Here is a 13907-nt window from a genome sequence, read left to right on the forward strand (position 1 = left end):
AGTAAAAAAAAAAAAAAAAAAAAAAAGAAATTATTATTTTCAAAATGATATAGTTTTAATATATTATGAATGTAATTATTTAGCTTTTATTTATAAAAAATCATAATAATTAAGTAATTCATAACTACTTAATAAATAAAAGTTATCTGAAATATTTTTTACTTGCTCTTTTATTTATTTATTAAATATTTATTTTAATATTTCTTATTTTTTTTAAGGAGTTTTAATTTCTTTTATTTTAATATTTTCTTAACTATTCTATTTTTTTTTGGAGTTAATGATTTAGAATTTTTTCTTTAAAAAAGTAATTTCTTTTTTTTGGCTTAGTTTTTTTTGTGATAGACTTTTAAAAGTAGATTTTGATATTTATTCGAATTTTGTTTTTTTTAATCTATTTTTTTTAAGTTTATCTTTATCTTGTTTTTTTAAATAATCTTAGTATTTTTAATTTACTTGTTTTTCTTATATATAAAAATTTTCTATTTTTTATTAAACATTTTAAATTTATTTACTATTTTAGATTTTTGGACTATTATTTATTATATTAATTTCTTTTGTATTTTGTTTTTTGTTAGTTATTATTGTTTATTTATTTTATTATATTTTTTATGGTTTCGGACTTATGTATTATTTTTTATTATATTCATTACTATTTATTTACTTTTTTTATTCTATGCTTTGTTTTTTAGGACTAATTGCTAATTTATTTTTTTCTTAAGATCTTTCATTTTAATATTCTAATATTTTCTCTACTGTTGTGATATTAAGTTATTTATTAGTTGATTATCTATTAGTATTTAATATTATTTAGATATTTGGTAATATTTACTATATTACATTTTATTTATCAGGTGTAATTATATTTTAAGTTTTTTAAATATTTTATTTGTTTATCACTTATTATTTGATTTCTTAATTGTTTTATAGGATTTAATTTATTTTTTATTTATTAATTTATTTTTTATGTTTTATATATTAGAAACATTAGTTTCTTATTCTGTTTCATTTGTTAAGTTTTTAATTTTATCTTTGCACTATATTAATCATTTTGAATTTTTGTAACGCTTATATTATTTTCAATAAGAAAAGAATAAACTTTTTTTTTTAAATTAGAATTTGTTTAGGTTAAGTCTAATAAGTATTCTCTTAACATAATATTATTTTTATTAGTAATATATATATATATATATATATATATATATATATATTTTATTAATATAATATATTATTATAATATAATATATTAATATTTTACCTATTTACAAAATCAATATGTATATATTTTTTAATTTAAAATAGAATTTTTTTTATTAAAAATTATTGAAATCTTGGTTATATGTTATATTATTAAAAATTAATTGTTTATATATAAATTTTTATAAGTAAAAATAATTTTATATATATATATTTATTTTTTAATTTTTTTTCCACTAAAAAAATATAATTTAAATAAAAATGGAAAAAAAAACAAAAAAAATCTTTTTTTTTTAATTCATTTATTTAAAGAAAATAATAAATAATAATAAATTTATACACATGTAATAATAATTTTTTAAAAAACCGCCAAAAAATAATGACCTCATAAAGGAACAAACTGTAGATTATCTATTATACAATTTAAAATTTTTAAATTATTTATATTTTTATAATATATATATATATATAATAGATAATAATATATAAAAACTAAAAATACACAAAATAGTGAATATGGATATTTTAAAATTAAACATAAATTAAGATGATATTCTCGAAATAAAATTATTTTTAAATGAAAAAAAATTATAGTTAAATACCTAATATGCTTAGAAAAGAATAATTTAAGGTGTTGAAGAAGATACAGAAAGTAAATTAAATATTATTATTAATACTAAATAAAACTAAACCAATTTTTTTTATATAAAATTTTATATAAATATATTTAAAAAGTTGAACTTAAATATGCAATATTAGAAATTATCAAAAAAGAAGAAGAAAGTTTAAATTTATTAGAAATAAGTGATTTTCTCATATAAAAAATTGAAGATTTACAATAAAAAATAGAACTTTAAAATTAATAGTATTAAAATTTATATTAAATATATAACTAATAAGATGAATTTAATAAAGAATTAAACCGAAGAATAATTGAATAAAAAAATTTATATAACTAATTAGATAAATAATATAATCAAGTAGAATAGAAATTGATTTAAAATATAAATGAATTAACAAATTAAAACTAATATTTATAGAAATTAAATATAAATTAATAATAAAATAATTTAAAGTGTAAAAACATATATAAATTTTATAAAAATATTTAGGAAATTATTGTTAAAAAGTAAAATATGATAATGAAATAATTAAGAGCTAAATAATATAAATTGAATAATTAGAAAATGAAAATATTGAATTATAAAAAGAAATTATTTATATTTAAAACTAATCAATTATTTAAGAAAATAAAATGAATATAAGAAGTCTTGATACATTAAACTAAGAAACTTAAATTAAATGTTATAAATATATAAAAAATAATAAAAAATTATTATTATTATTTTGTTATAAAAAATAAATAAAATAGAACTTTAGGAATAATTACTTAGTTATTAAAATAAAGAAATTTAAAATGATGATAGTCAAGAAGGTAAATAAAAAAATTCTTTATAATCTTCTTCTTAATTAATTGGCAATTTCTTAAATGAAAATATTTTAGAAAATAAAATTAAATATAATATATAGTGTTAAAACTGTTAAAGTCAAATAAATATGTTAAAAAATGAAAAGAAATAAATAAAACAATTACTTCTAAATTCATAAAATCTAATTAAGCATTCTTAAAGTTAATAATATATTGGAAGTCATTATTTTGATAATAATAGCTAAAAAATCAACAAATAATAAATTAAATAATATATACCTTTATTTAATGAGAATAATAATATTAATAAAATTTAATTAATTTAAACTATTTTTTATTTGAGTTTTCAATGTAATTCTAAGTTTTAATTTATTATTAAAGTCATCAAAATATATATGTAAAATTCTATTTTTAGAATATTAATTAATAAATTAAAATACTCGAAATTTTTGATTCTTTCGGTTTATTTTTTCTTATTAAAATAACTTTGAATTTTTTTTTTTTACTTTTTTTTTTAAAAATGTGCTAATTAATTATATATATGTTTAATTAAAATATTTTTTAAATTGAATATTTATTTACTTTTTAAAAAAAAAGGTTTTTTTTTTTATTAATAATATTAATTTTTATTTTATTTAATATATATTATAATATTTATATATATTATAAAAATCACATTAAAGTCTTATATTATATATTAAAAAAAAAATCAAATATATTAAAAATGTCGATTACATTAGATGATATATTTTATTAATGTATTTAATCTAAATAAAATTTTTAAGAAAACATATATATATTCATTGAAAATACATAAGATATGTAAAAAAATAAAATAAATAGAATTAAAAATATAAATAAATAAATAGAAATTATAATAAATGTATAATAAAGAATGTCAAATCAACTCTATAAAATAAATAATAAAAAGCATAAAATAAGCATTTAGCCCTTTAAGTTTTTTTATTTATTTTATCAAAAAACTAATATAATTAAAAATAAAGATTTTGAAAGTTTCAATGTCCACAAAATCTTAATAATTAGCATAATTAGTATCAGAAGATTTATTAGATTTACTTGGAAAGTTTTCAATTCATAATATAGGATCAAGTGATTAAAATAGGGGTGAAAATATATTTGGAAAAGATTAAGGTTTTTATTTTTTATATAACATACATGACTAAAAATATAACTAACAAAAAAATTAATAATAAAGATAAGAAAAGTTCGAATAGTTTTATTTTTTATTACTTGAATGTATAAAAGTATGGCCTTTGATGTATCCTAATATAAATGCTTTTAATGAATTATATTTAGATTTATAAAAAGAAGGCATTGTTTTTCCATAAGAGTTAATAAGCTTTTAAGAAGAAATAAAAAATTTAAAAAATGAATATGAAATTGAAAACAGTAGGGAAAAATAAAATAGTAGGGAAATTAAAAATAGTAGGGAAATGAGAAGTAGCAGATAAAGTTCAAATTAATATAATAGTATATTAAATAATAGTAATAATAATAATGAATTAGATATCGCTTAATAATAATTGAATAAATTTTTAAAAAAGATAGATGAGAGTTTAATGAACGTTTATTAACAGGAAATACTAACTAAAGATAGTATTAAATAATATATATATATATATATATATATATATATATATATATATATATTTAAATTAATATTTACATCAAAAAATAGCTTTATATTAATTTTTATAGCCTTTAGTTAAATTGAACTCTAAAATTACTAAAGATTTGATCAACTCGGTTACATTACTTCCTTAGGATAATAATACTTTGTTTTTATCAAATAAACTTTTTTAAGTTAAATAATTATTAGATTTTATTATCATTGGCTATAATAATACATATAAATAAGATTTTGAATTCGAAGATTATAAAATTGAAATTAAAAACCGTATTTCAGCATTTTTTAAGTAACAAATATATATATATATATATATATATATATATATATATATATATATATATATATATTTATATATATATGTATATATATTTCTAAAATATTTATATTTTTATATTATTTAAACAGTCATTATTTATAAAATTCAAATAATCAATAATAAACGCCAAAAAGAGTTTCTTTATAAAGTTAAATTTCATAAAAAAGTAAAAATTCTGATAGAAATCCTTCTTTTTTTTCTTAAAATTAATAAAATTATTAAACGAATTAAACTGAATAAAATAACTTTTGGGATAATAATTAACAAAACGAGAATTAATTAGAAAATAAAGAATATTCTAATAGTTAAATATAAAAAGAAGAATATAATAATCAATAATAGAATTTGCATTACAATGATAATAATAAATCATATTATGATTAAAATTATGACTAAAATCATAATTTCGAAAATTAATAATATGATATTGGTTAAGATTAGAATTTCTTTGATTAAGATAGTTAAATTAATGAATAATAATAGAAGAAGAAAATTAATTAAGATTAATAAAGTGAGTATACAAATGATCAAAAAAATTAATAAAATGAAGATGTCGAAAAAAATTATGTAACTTAATTCCCTACTGATGATTATTTTTGGGACTAATAAAATTTTTAAGAGGATAATAACTAATAAAATGAGTAAAATATTAATGATGATTAATTTTGGAATCCATAATAAGAAGAAAATAAATAATAATATGATGAATAAAGTATTAATGATAATTAATTTTGGAATAGTGCAAAATAAGAAGAAAATAATTAAGAATATAAATAAAAAGAATAAGATTAAGATTAAAATAAATATACTATAAATAAATATGAAAAAAAAATTGAGTAAAGATTTGATAATAATGAATAATAATTTGATTAAAAAATTGATAATAATTAAAACTTTTTGGAAGATAATTAATAAAATTTTGAATAAAGTTAATAAAATGAAGATAGTTAGTATAAATAAGATAAGAACGAAAATGGATTTTGGAATGGCTTTAATAAAAATGAGAATTAATAAGATTTTTATGATTAATAAAACAATTATAACTTTTTTAATAATTAATAATAATAATAGAATGAATAATAATAAGAATAATATAATAATATAGAAACAATGAAATTCGAAAAAGAGAATTAGTTTTCAAGGTAAAGCTCTATTAATAATAATAAATCTTAAAAACTATACCAAGAAAAAAACTTCTATATAAAATATAAATATAAGTAATAATAATGATTATTAGTAAGAATTAGATGTAAATATAAAATATAATAATAATTAATAATAATAATAATAATAAAATGAAGAATAAAAGAATAATAATTCTTAGTTATATAATGATAATTTTTTCGATTAATTCGAAAATTATTAAATGAGAAAAAAATAAAGTTCTTTAAGTAGAAAAAGTGAAAGCATGTAAAAAAGCGAAAAAAATAAAGAAATTAAATAGAAAAGTTAAGACATTTATAAAAGTTCATAAATTCAAAATAGTTAAGAAACTCCAATAAATGCAAATGTTAAAGTTTATACAAATGATGAAAGTTATAGAATTAAATAAATATAAAATGATTATTATGATAATAATAATGCAATTTAAAATAATGATTTTATTGAAAATGATAATAATATTTTTAAAAATAATTAATATGAGAATAATCCTTTTGAAAATAATAATAGTAATAATGATTAATAATATGTTTTTGAAAATTAAGAAGATTTTTTTTAAAATAATAGTAAAATAATAAAAAATGAATATCAAAACAATAATCCATTTTAAGATAAAAATAGCATTTAAAGCTCAAATAAATATTAAAAAGATGATAATATAGATTCTTTTTGGTAAGTATAATCAAAATAAGAATAATTAAATTTTAATAAATTCCAAAATAATTAATAAGTGATATTTTCTGATATAAAAAATGAAAAATAAAATAAAAGTTTGATGGAAACTTAATAAAAAACTCCTCAAAATTTAAATGGAAATAATATCTTTTTTGAAGACTTTGATTTTTTTAATATGAGTAATTAAATAGATTAATTTCCAAGTAGAAAACTTTCTCAAAAAAGTAATAAAAATTAAGAAAATATATAAAAAAGGGATACTAATAAAAAAGATGAAAATATTAATTGGTTTGAAGATATTCCTTAACCAATATAAAGTGAATTGTTTTTCAATTAAAAATAATAAATTGATGCTAATTAAACTTAAAATGATAATAATAGTTTATAAGATACTAAAAAGTAATAATATAATAAATCTCAAATTTTAAATACAGAAAATTCATTTGGGAATAATAATAATTCGAAAAAAAAATAGAATTAGAAGGAATAAGAAAGTTTTTATTAAAAATTAGATAAAGAAGAAGTTATAAGAGAATTTATAGAAAATAAAGGAAAAGAACTTATTAAAGAAAAAGCATAATGTGGAGAATTTGATTAGATAAAATAAATTAATAAAAAACTTGATATTTTGAACTAATTCTATTTGTGTGTTATTTAAAATTAAAATTTAAATCAATAGTCTTTTTATAATTCACCTTAAAAAAGTAATAAAGGAAAATCTAAGTTTATTTAAATAATATAAAATTCGATTAATATTGTAAATATATATATATATATATATATATATATATATATATATATTTATATATATATATAGTAAGAAAATGAACAACATAAAGAATAAATTTCAAAATTAGTTAATTAAATAAAAACTTTAGAATAAGTATTTTTTTTATTTTTTATCATAAAAAGAAAATAGGAATATTTTAATATAGGATATTAATGAAAAAAATAAAAATGAAAATTTATATAAAAAATAAATTTCTGAATTATAAAAAGAACTAGCAAATTCAATTAAAACATAAGAAAAATTAATAGACGAAATGAATGAAATTTTACTAGAAAACAAAAATCTTTAAATGAGTCAAGAACAGATTAAAGAAGAAATATAATAAATATAAGAAGATAAGGAAAAATGTTAATAAGAACTTTAATATTTAAGAGAAATATTAAATGAAAATTAAATATAAAAAGATCTCCATACAAAAGAATTAATTTAAGAATATAACAGTATTTAAATAGATAGAAGTATTAAAGAAAATTGGAAATAAATCGAAAATAATTTATACACTTAAAGTAGTGTTTTTAGTCCTGATGTAAATGAAAATCTCAAAAAACTTATTTAATTTAATATTAGTTAATCTCCTTTTAAAGGAGATTCAATTGTTTAAATGATAGGACAAAAAAAAAGAAAAGATCAGGAAAAAATAATGAATAAAATATTTTATAATATAAATATATTTTCGAATATTTTACAGGATTCAACATACTGTCAAAGTAGGGAGAATTTAGATAATTTTAAGTATTCGTGTATTATGAATAAAGCAATTTTATTCGAAAACAATTTTATTTAAATTGGTATCTCTTTTTAATAAATAGAGGAAGAAGAAATTATATTGAAAATTGAATTGCATTTTTTTAATAAAAATAAAGAAAATTTATAAATTTAGTTCGAAAATGTTAATTGGTTCTTTGATTAATTTACTGGCTGTATAGATATTATAGGAAGAACTGTGGTTATTAAAAAATTAGAAATTAAAGATATTAATATTTAGAAAAATTTTCCTTTAATAAAATTATAGATAATGTTAATTAATATATATTTTATTATATGTATTTATAATTTATTTGTTTTTAATTATTAAAAAAAATAGTTATAATTAAGAAGATATATCTTTTTAAATTGGAATACCTATATCAATAAATAAATTTATAAAATATGAGTTTTTCAGTAAATAGAAATTTATAAATATGTGGAAATAAATGAAAAATAAATATGTATATAATGAACCTAGAAAAATGAATTAAAAATTTGGTAAATAAATCTCAGATTTAAAAAAATATATTTAGGAATTAATAGAAATAAATAGTTAGAAATAAAACTATGGAGTTGTTTTTAATTTATATGAAAAAAACTTTTTTATGATGAAAATAAAACAAAACTAAAATAAATAGATATATTTTAAAATATTATATTAAGATAATAAATAAATGGCTGAATATTTATGCAATTTATTTTGTTTTTTGTTTACCTTATGAATTATTTTTTGTATGTATTTATAATATGATAAATTAAAAAATAGAAATAGAAATATATACATTTACTTTAAATAATAAATATAAAGATTTTTTTATTAATATATATTATTTTTTATTAATTTATATATTAATTCATTTTTTATATTTGAAATATATTTATATAATATAATATATATAATAAATAATTTTTTCTTAATTTCTATTTAATATAAAATTAAAAATAAATAAATATAATATTTAAATTTATTTTTATCAAAAATATTTTTTCCTTATTTTTTTTTTAAAAAAATATATAAATAATAATATTTATTATTTAAATAGAAAACAATTTAATAAAAATTTATATATATATATATTTTTTTTTTAAATAAAAAAAAGAAAATATAACTAAACTATTTTAGTAAAATTAAGTAAATAAAATAAAAATTTAAATATCAATAATAATCTCTTTTAAACTAATATTAGTATTTTTTAATTAAATATAACAAAAAAAAAGTTAAATCAAAATTTAATTATAAATTCTCCTTATTAAAGCCTAATAATTCCCTAAAAAACCTTATTTAAATAATCGATTTTTAATTTAATTTCGGTATTTTTAGCTTCTTCAAACTATAATAAACTACCCAATTCATTTTCAATTTATTATTTAAGAAAAATTAACAAATTAATTACAATATTACTGAAAATTCGTTTTAGGATATTTAAACTTATTATTTAGAAATCACACGAAATATCATCAACTTAGAAAACTTATTTATGCATATCAGAGAGAGAATGTAGCTTTTTAATTTGTTATATATTATTTTAATCTACGAGCAAAAAAAGGCAAATATAATGGTTATGATTATAATAATTATTTAACTTATGTGTATATTAAACACCTGTATTTTTAATTCTTTATATTATTTTTTACATCAAATTTATTTGTTCATAAGGGACATTTAGGTCTTCTAAATGGTCAGTTGTCAATAATTCTAGTATAAATTACATAAAATATTTACTTTTATTATGTAGAAATTTGTCTTTGCTTTCTTTTGGACAAGGCTTTATATTTTATTCATTTTATTCATTTTCTTAGTTTTTTAGTTTTATAAAATTTAGACTATTTTTTTATTAGTTTTGGATATTTTATTATTAACTGTTTAGAATTTCAAGAAGAGATGAGTATTTTATATATTTCTGTTGGGCGAATTCCGAATTACTATGAAATTTTAAAAAGTAATTTTTTAATAATTTGTAGTCATTTGTGCAAAATAAATAAAATTTATTTAATATTTTCCTTTTTAAATTATCGGAAAGTTTTTATTTAGTATATTATTCAAATTAATTGTAAGATATTTTTTGACATTCGAAATGATTTTGCTTAACTATTAATTTACTAACTTAATACAAATTTATATAGTTAATATTTGCATATTAATCATTATCTTATTTAATTTAGTAATTATTTGATGACAGAAATTCTTTTATTTCAGAAAAATTTGAATTGTTTAGATTAATTGTTCTTATCTTAGTCTTTTTTTAATTACTTTGGATTTTATTTTTATTTACTAGTTTATAAAAATTAGTTAGAAAATGAAAGTAATTATTTTAATTATGCTACATTTTTATTAATATATTTCTATATTTAGCAATTCTAATAATATTACTATTACTTATATTATTATTAGATTATTATAGTTAATCTTCTTATTCTTACTAATATGTACATCTTATATTATCTATTTTTATTATATATATAACTTTATTTTTTTATTTTATTTATTGATATACATACCATTATTATATTATAAATGAAACATAATTTTTTTCTTTTATTAAAACAAAAAATAATATATATTACATATTTTTAAGAATAATTAATTAAAATATCATAAATACTAATTTTAGAAATGAAAAATATTATATTTTTTTAAAAAAGCTTTAATTATAGATATTTAAAAAAAAAAATTTATACCACTTTTTATATAATATTTTTTAATTTTTTTATAAAAAAAATAATATTTACTTTTATAAAAAATATATAAATATATAATTATTTTATTTATATATTAAATATAATAACAAAAAAATGAAATAAATTACGAATAATATATAAAATGTAAAATTATTAAAATAAATATGAATAAAAAATAAAAAAATATATATCATTAAAATTTAATTAATTAAAATATATATTTTTCAAATAATAATTTTTAAATTAATTATTAATTATTAGTTTTATAAATAAAAAAAATAATTTTTACATAAATTGATTATTAAAAAATAATTTAACATTTAATAAATTCCAAAATAATAATATAAAAAAAATTAGATAATTAATTAAAAATTATAAAAATAATAATAAAAAAAATTATTATATAAAAAAATGATTATTACTAAGATTATATTTAAAAAATATAATGTTATGCAATTAAATAAAAAAAATATATTATTAAAAATAAAAATTTTAAATAAATATATATATAAAAAAATAATAATTTAAAGATATTTATAAAATTTTAGAATAATTAGAATATTTAAATATATAAATATATAAATATATAAATATATATATATATTTTTATTTATTTATATTTTTTTTTATACATATATATTTATTTTATTTTTTATATTTCTCATTTTTATATAAATTATAATATTTATATCTTTATATATATTTATTTTTATATTAAGTAAGGATTTTTATTCATATTTATTATATATTTTTTTTAATTTTTTTTAAATTTAACTTTTTCCATTTTTTATTTTTTTAATTTAATTTTTTTTTTTTCCTATATTTATTTTATTTAATTTTACAATTTTTCTTAGATATAAATTACTTCCCGGAATATCATAATTACATTTAATAAATATTACGTTTTATTTATATATTCATTTTCTTTTAATATTTATTTATTATTATTTATTTAGCTTTTATTATTTATAATTTTTCATTTTTATATTTTTTTTTTTATATTTTTTTTATAAATTTATTAAGATATAATAATACCATTTATATTTTCTTTTCATTTAATAACTTTATTTTATATATTTTATAATTTTTTTTAGTTAATTTTATTAATTGAATAACAATCTTTTTTAATTATTATTATTTGATTAATATTTTTAAATTTGTTTATTTTTTTTATTTAAATATTATTTGTGTTTTTAAAACTATTAAATAAATAAATTAATTTATTAAGTTTTAATTATAAAAAATCTTTATTATTTAAGATTTTATAATTATAATAAATTAAAAAAATAAAATTTTATTGAATAAATTAAATTATTATAATTTCATATTTATTAAAAAATTATTATTTTAATGAAATCTATTTATTTAATATTTATTATAATTTACTTAAATACTTAATTATTTAATGTGTTTATATATTAAACAAAAACTTTTATGGATTTCATATTTTTGTATATAAAAAAAATAAGTAATATATTTGTTTTCTGTTAATATTTTTTTATTTAATTAATATTTTATGAATTAATATATATATATAAAAATAATATTCGTATTAATATAAATAAATTTTTTCTTTATATGTCATTAATAAATAATATGTAATAAAATTCTATAAAATATAAATTAAATAATATAAATAAAAAATAAATGTTATTAAAAAAAGAAAATAAAAAAATTAAATTTTAAATATTAAAAAAAGATATAAAAAATATAAAAATAATTCTTAAAAAAAAAATATATATATATAACAAATCATATTTATTATAATTATATTTAAAATAAAAAATATTAGAAATAAAAAATAATTATTTTTATTATTAAAATATAAGAAAATAAAAACAAAAAATAAAAAAATTATAGAATCTATTTATATTAATTAAAATGAGATAAAATATATATTTAATTTAATAATAATAATTATTATTATTAAAATATAAAATATATATATAAATATCTATTAATATATATATATAATTAAATATATATATTAATATATTATATTACTTTTTATTAAATTTTCTTAAATTTTTTTATAATTCATTAAATATATATTCTTTTTTATATTATTTTATTATTTTGTTTTTATATAAATATAATTATAAATATTTATTTTATAAATCAATTATTATATTTCTTTTATAAATTTTTTTAATTTTTTATATTATATATATAATTAATTTTAATTTTATTTAATTATATTATAAAAAAGTATTTATATTTAAATTTTTATATATAATTTTAAATTTTCCATAATATATATATAAAATATATTTTAATATAACTTTTTATTAATATTTCAGTTTTTTTTATGATTAAAATGAATTAAAACATTAATAAAAAAAAACTTATAAAAGTATATAAATAATTTTACACATTAAATTTTTTATATTAATTTTTCATATTATTTTTTTTAATTAATATAAAACAACAAATATGTTTATTTTTAAATTTCAAATTAAAAATATAATAATCACTTATTTATGTTTTCAATTAGCCATTAAAAACTTTCATTTATTTATATATTTTCAGTTGCTGAGCATTCAAAGAAATTAATTAATTAATTCTCTTTAATAATTTTTTTTAAATCTTACTTCATTTAATTTTATTATATAGAATTTTCTTATTTAATATCACATTTATTTAAAATTATTAACAAAGGAATTATTTATAAATCACCTTATTTTAATATTAATTTTAGATATTCTATACTTTCTTAATATTTATCTACATCAACCTTATCTTATACAAATATAACTCCACTACAATTTTCAATATTATGCTTTACTAATGAAAAATCAGTTTGTTTCCCTCCAAATTCAAATAAATGTATTTTATATTTATTAAATACGAAATGCTCTTCATTTAAACCAATTGTTGGAATAGCTGGAACTCGCCTTTATTAAGAAATTTGATATAAAAAAGCTGTTTTTCCTGACCCACTTAATCCTAATAAAATAATTTTTTTAGCTTTTTAAGTTTAAACATAACATCCCATTTTTTAATTTTTTTTTTTTTTTAATAAAATATTAAAAGATAATTTTTTTTATTTTTTAATATTTTATAAAATAACATTTATATTGAAATTTATTCTAAAAGATAAATAATAATTTTATTAAATAAAAAAAATCAATTTACAATAATACATAAATATTTTTTTATTTTTTATTTTCTATATTTTTATTTATCATTTTTTTTTTGTCATTATTTACATAAAAGTATTATTAATTTCTATTATTTTTTTCAATCGGCTACTTAACTTAACATA

General features: G+C 12.8%; 1 protein-coding gene across 1 annotated transcript, besides 39 other annotated features; it reads left to right on the top strand. All coding sequences in view use genetic code 6, as the record gives it.

Moving 5' to 3' along the window:
• Positions 1–277: 277 nt before the first annotated feature.
• On the top strand, positions 278–1324 carry IMG5_015140 (hypothetical protein; the record flags this gene model as incomplete). Its single annotated transcript, XM_004039603.1, has 1 exon — positions 278–1324. The coding sequence occupies one exon, from the start codon at positions 278–280 to the stop codon at positions 1322–1324; it is 1047 nt and encodes a 348-aa protein (XP_004039651.1).
• Positions 1164–1246: a microsatellite.
• Positions 1173–1244: a microsatellite.
• Positions 1325–1622: 298 nt separating the features above from the next.
• Positions 1623–1660: a microsatellite.
• Positions 1645–1683: a microsatellite.
• Positions 1684–1752: 69 nt separating this feature from the next.
• Positions 1753–1794: a microsatellite.
• A 578-nt stretch (positions 1795–2372) lies between these two features.
• Positions 2373–2413: a microsatellite.
• An 809-nt stretch (positions 2414–3222) lies between these two features.
• Positions 3223–3271: a microsatellite.
• Positions 3229–3281: a microsatellite.
• Positions 3256–3292: a microsatellite.
• Positions 3293–3451: 159 nt separating this feature from the next.
• Positions 3452–3506: a microsatellite.
• A 514-nt stretch (positions 3507–4020) lies between these two features.
• Positions 4021–4079: a microsatellite.
• A 23-nt stretch (positions 4080–4102) lies between these two features.
• Positions 4103–4132: a microsatellite.
• A 118-nt stretch (positions 4133–4250) lies between these two features.
• Positions 4251–4294: a microsatellite.
• A 273-nt stretch (positions 4295–4567) lies between these two features.
• Positions 4568–4643: a microsatellite.
• A 584-nt stretch (positions 4644–5227) lies between these two features.
• Positions 5228–5361: a microsatellite.
• Positions 5334–5394: a microsatellite.
• Positions 5395–5410: 16 nt separating this feature from the next.
• Positions 5411–5483: a microsatellite.
• Positions 5484–5595: 112 nt separating this feature from the next.
• Positions 5596–5652: a microsatellite.
• Positions 5640–5692: a microsatellite.
• A 160-nt stretch (positions 5693–5852) lies between these two features.
• Positions 5853–5908: a microsatellite.
• A 1279-nt stretch (positions 5909–7187) lies between these two features.
• Positions 7188–7242: a microsatellite.
• Positions 7243–8773: 1531 nt separating this feature from the next.
• Positions 8774–8811: a microsatellite.
• A 2165-nt stretch (positions 8812–10976) lies between these two features.
• Positions 10977–11041: a microsatellite.
• Positions 11019–11061: a microsatellite.
• Positions 11062–11097: 36 nt separating this feature from the next.
• Positions 11098–11143: a microsatellite.
• Positions 11144–11199: 56 nt separating this feature from the next.
• Positions 11200–11246: a microsatellite.
• Positions 11228–11356: a microsatellite.
• Positions 11238–11302: a microsatellite.
• Positions 11240–11293: a microsatellite.
• A 30-nt stretch (positions 11357–11386) lies between the features above and the next one.
• Positions 11387–11481: a microsatellite.
• Positions 11396–11454: a microsatellite.
• A 118-nt stretch (positions 11482–11599) lies between the features above and the next one.
• Positions 11600–11648: a microsatellite.
• Positions 11649–12129: 481 nt separating this feature from the next.
• Positions 12130–12168: a microsatellite.
• Positions 12169–12510: 342 nt separating this feature from the next.
• Positions 12511–12627: a microsatellite.
• Positions 12579–12634: a microsatellite.
• Positions 12581–12643: a microsatellite.
• A 135-nt stretch (positions 12644–12778) lies between these two features.
• Positions 12779–12847: a microsatellite.
• Positions 12848–13004: 157 nt separating this feature from the next.
• Positions 13005–13051: a microsatellite.
• Positions 13005–13061: a microsatellite.
• Positions 13062–13907: the final 846 nt, after the last annotated feature.

Source organism: Ichthyophthirius multifiliis (genome assembly GCF_000220395.1).
Source record: "Ichthyophthirius multifiliis unplaced genomic scaffold scaff_1120509249597, whole genome shotgun sequence".
Lineage (NCBI taxonomy): Eukaryota > Ciliophora > Oligohymenophorea > Hymenostomatida > Ichthyophthirius > Ichthyophthirius multifiliis.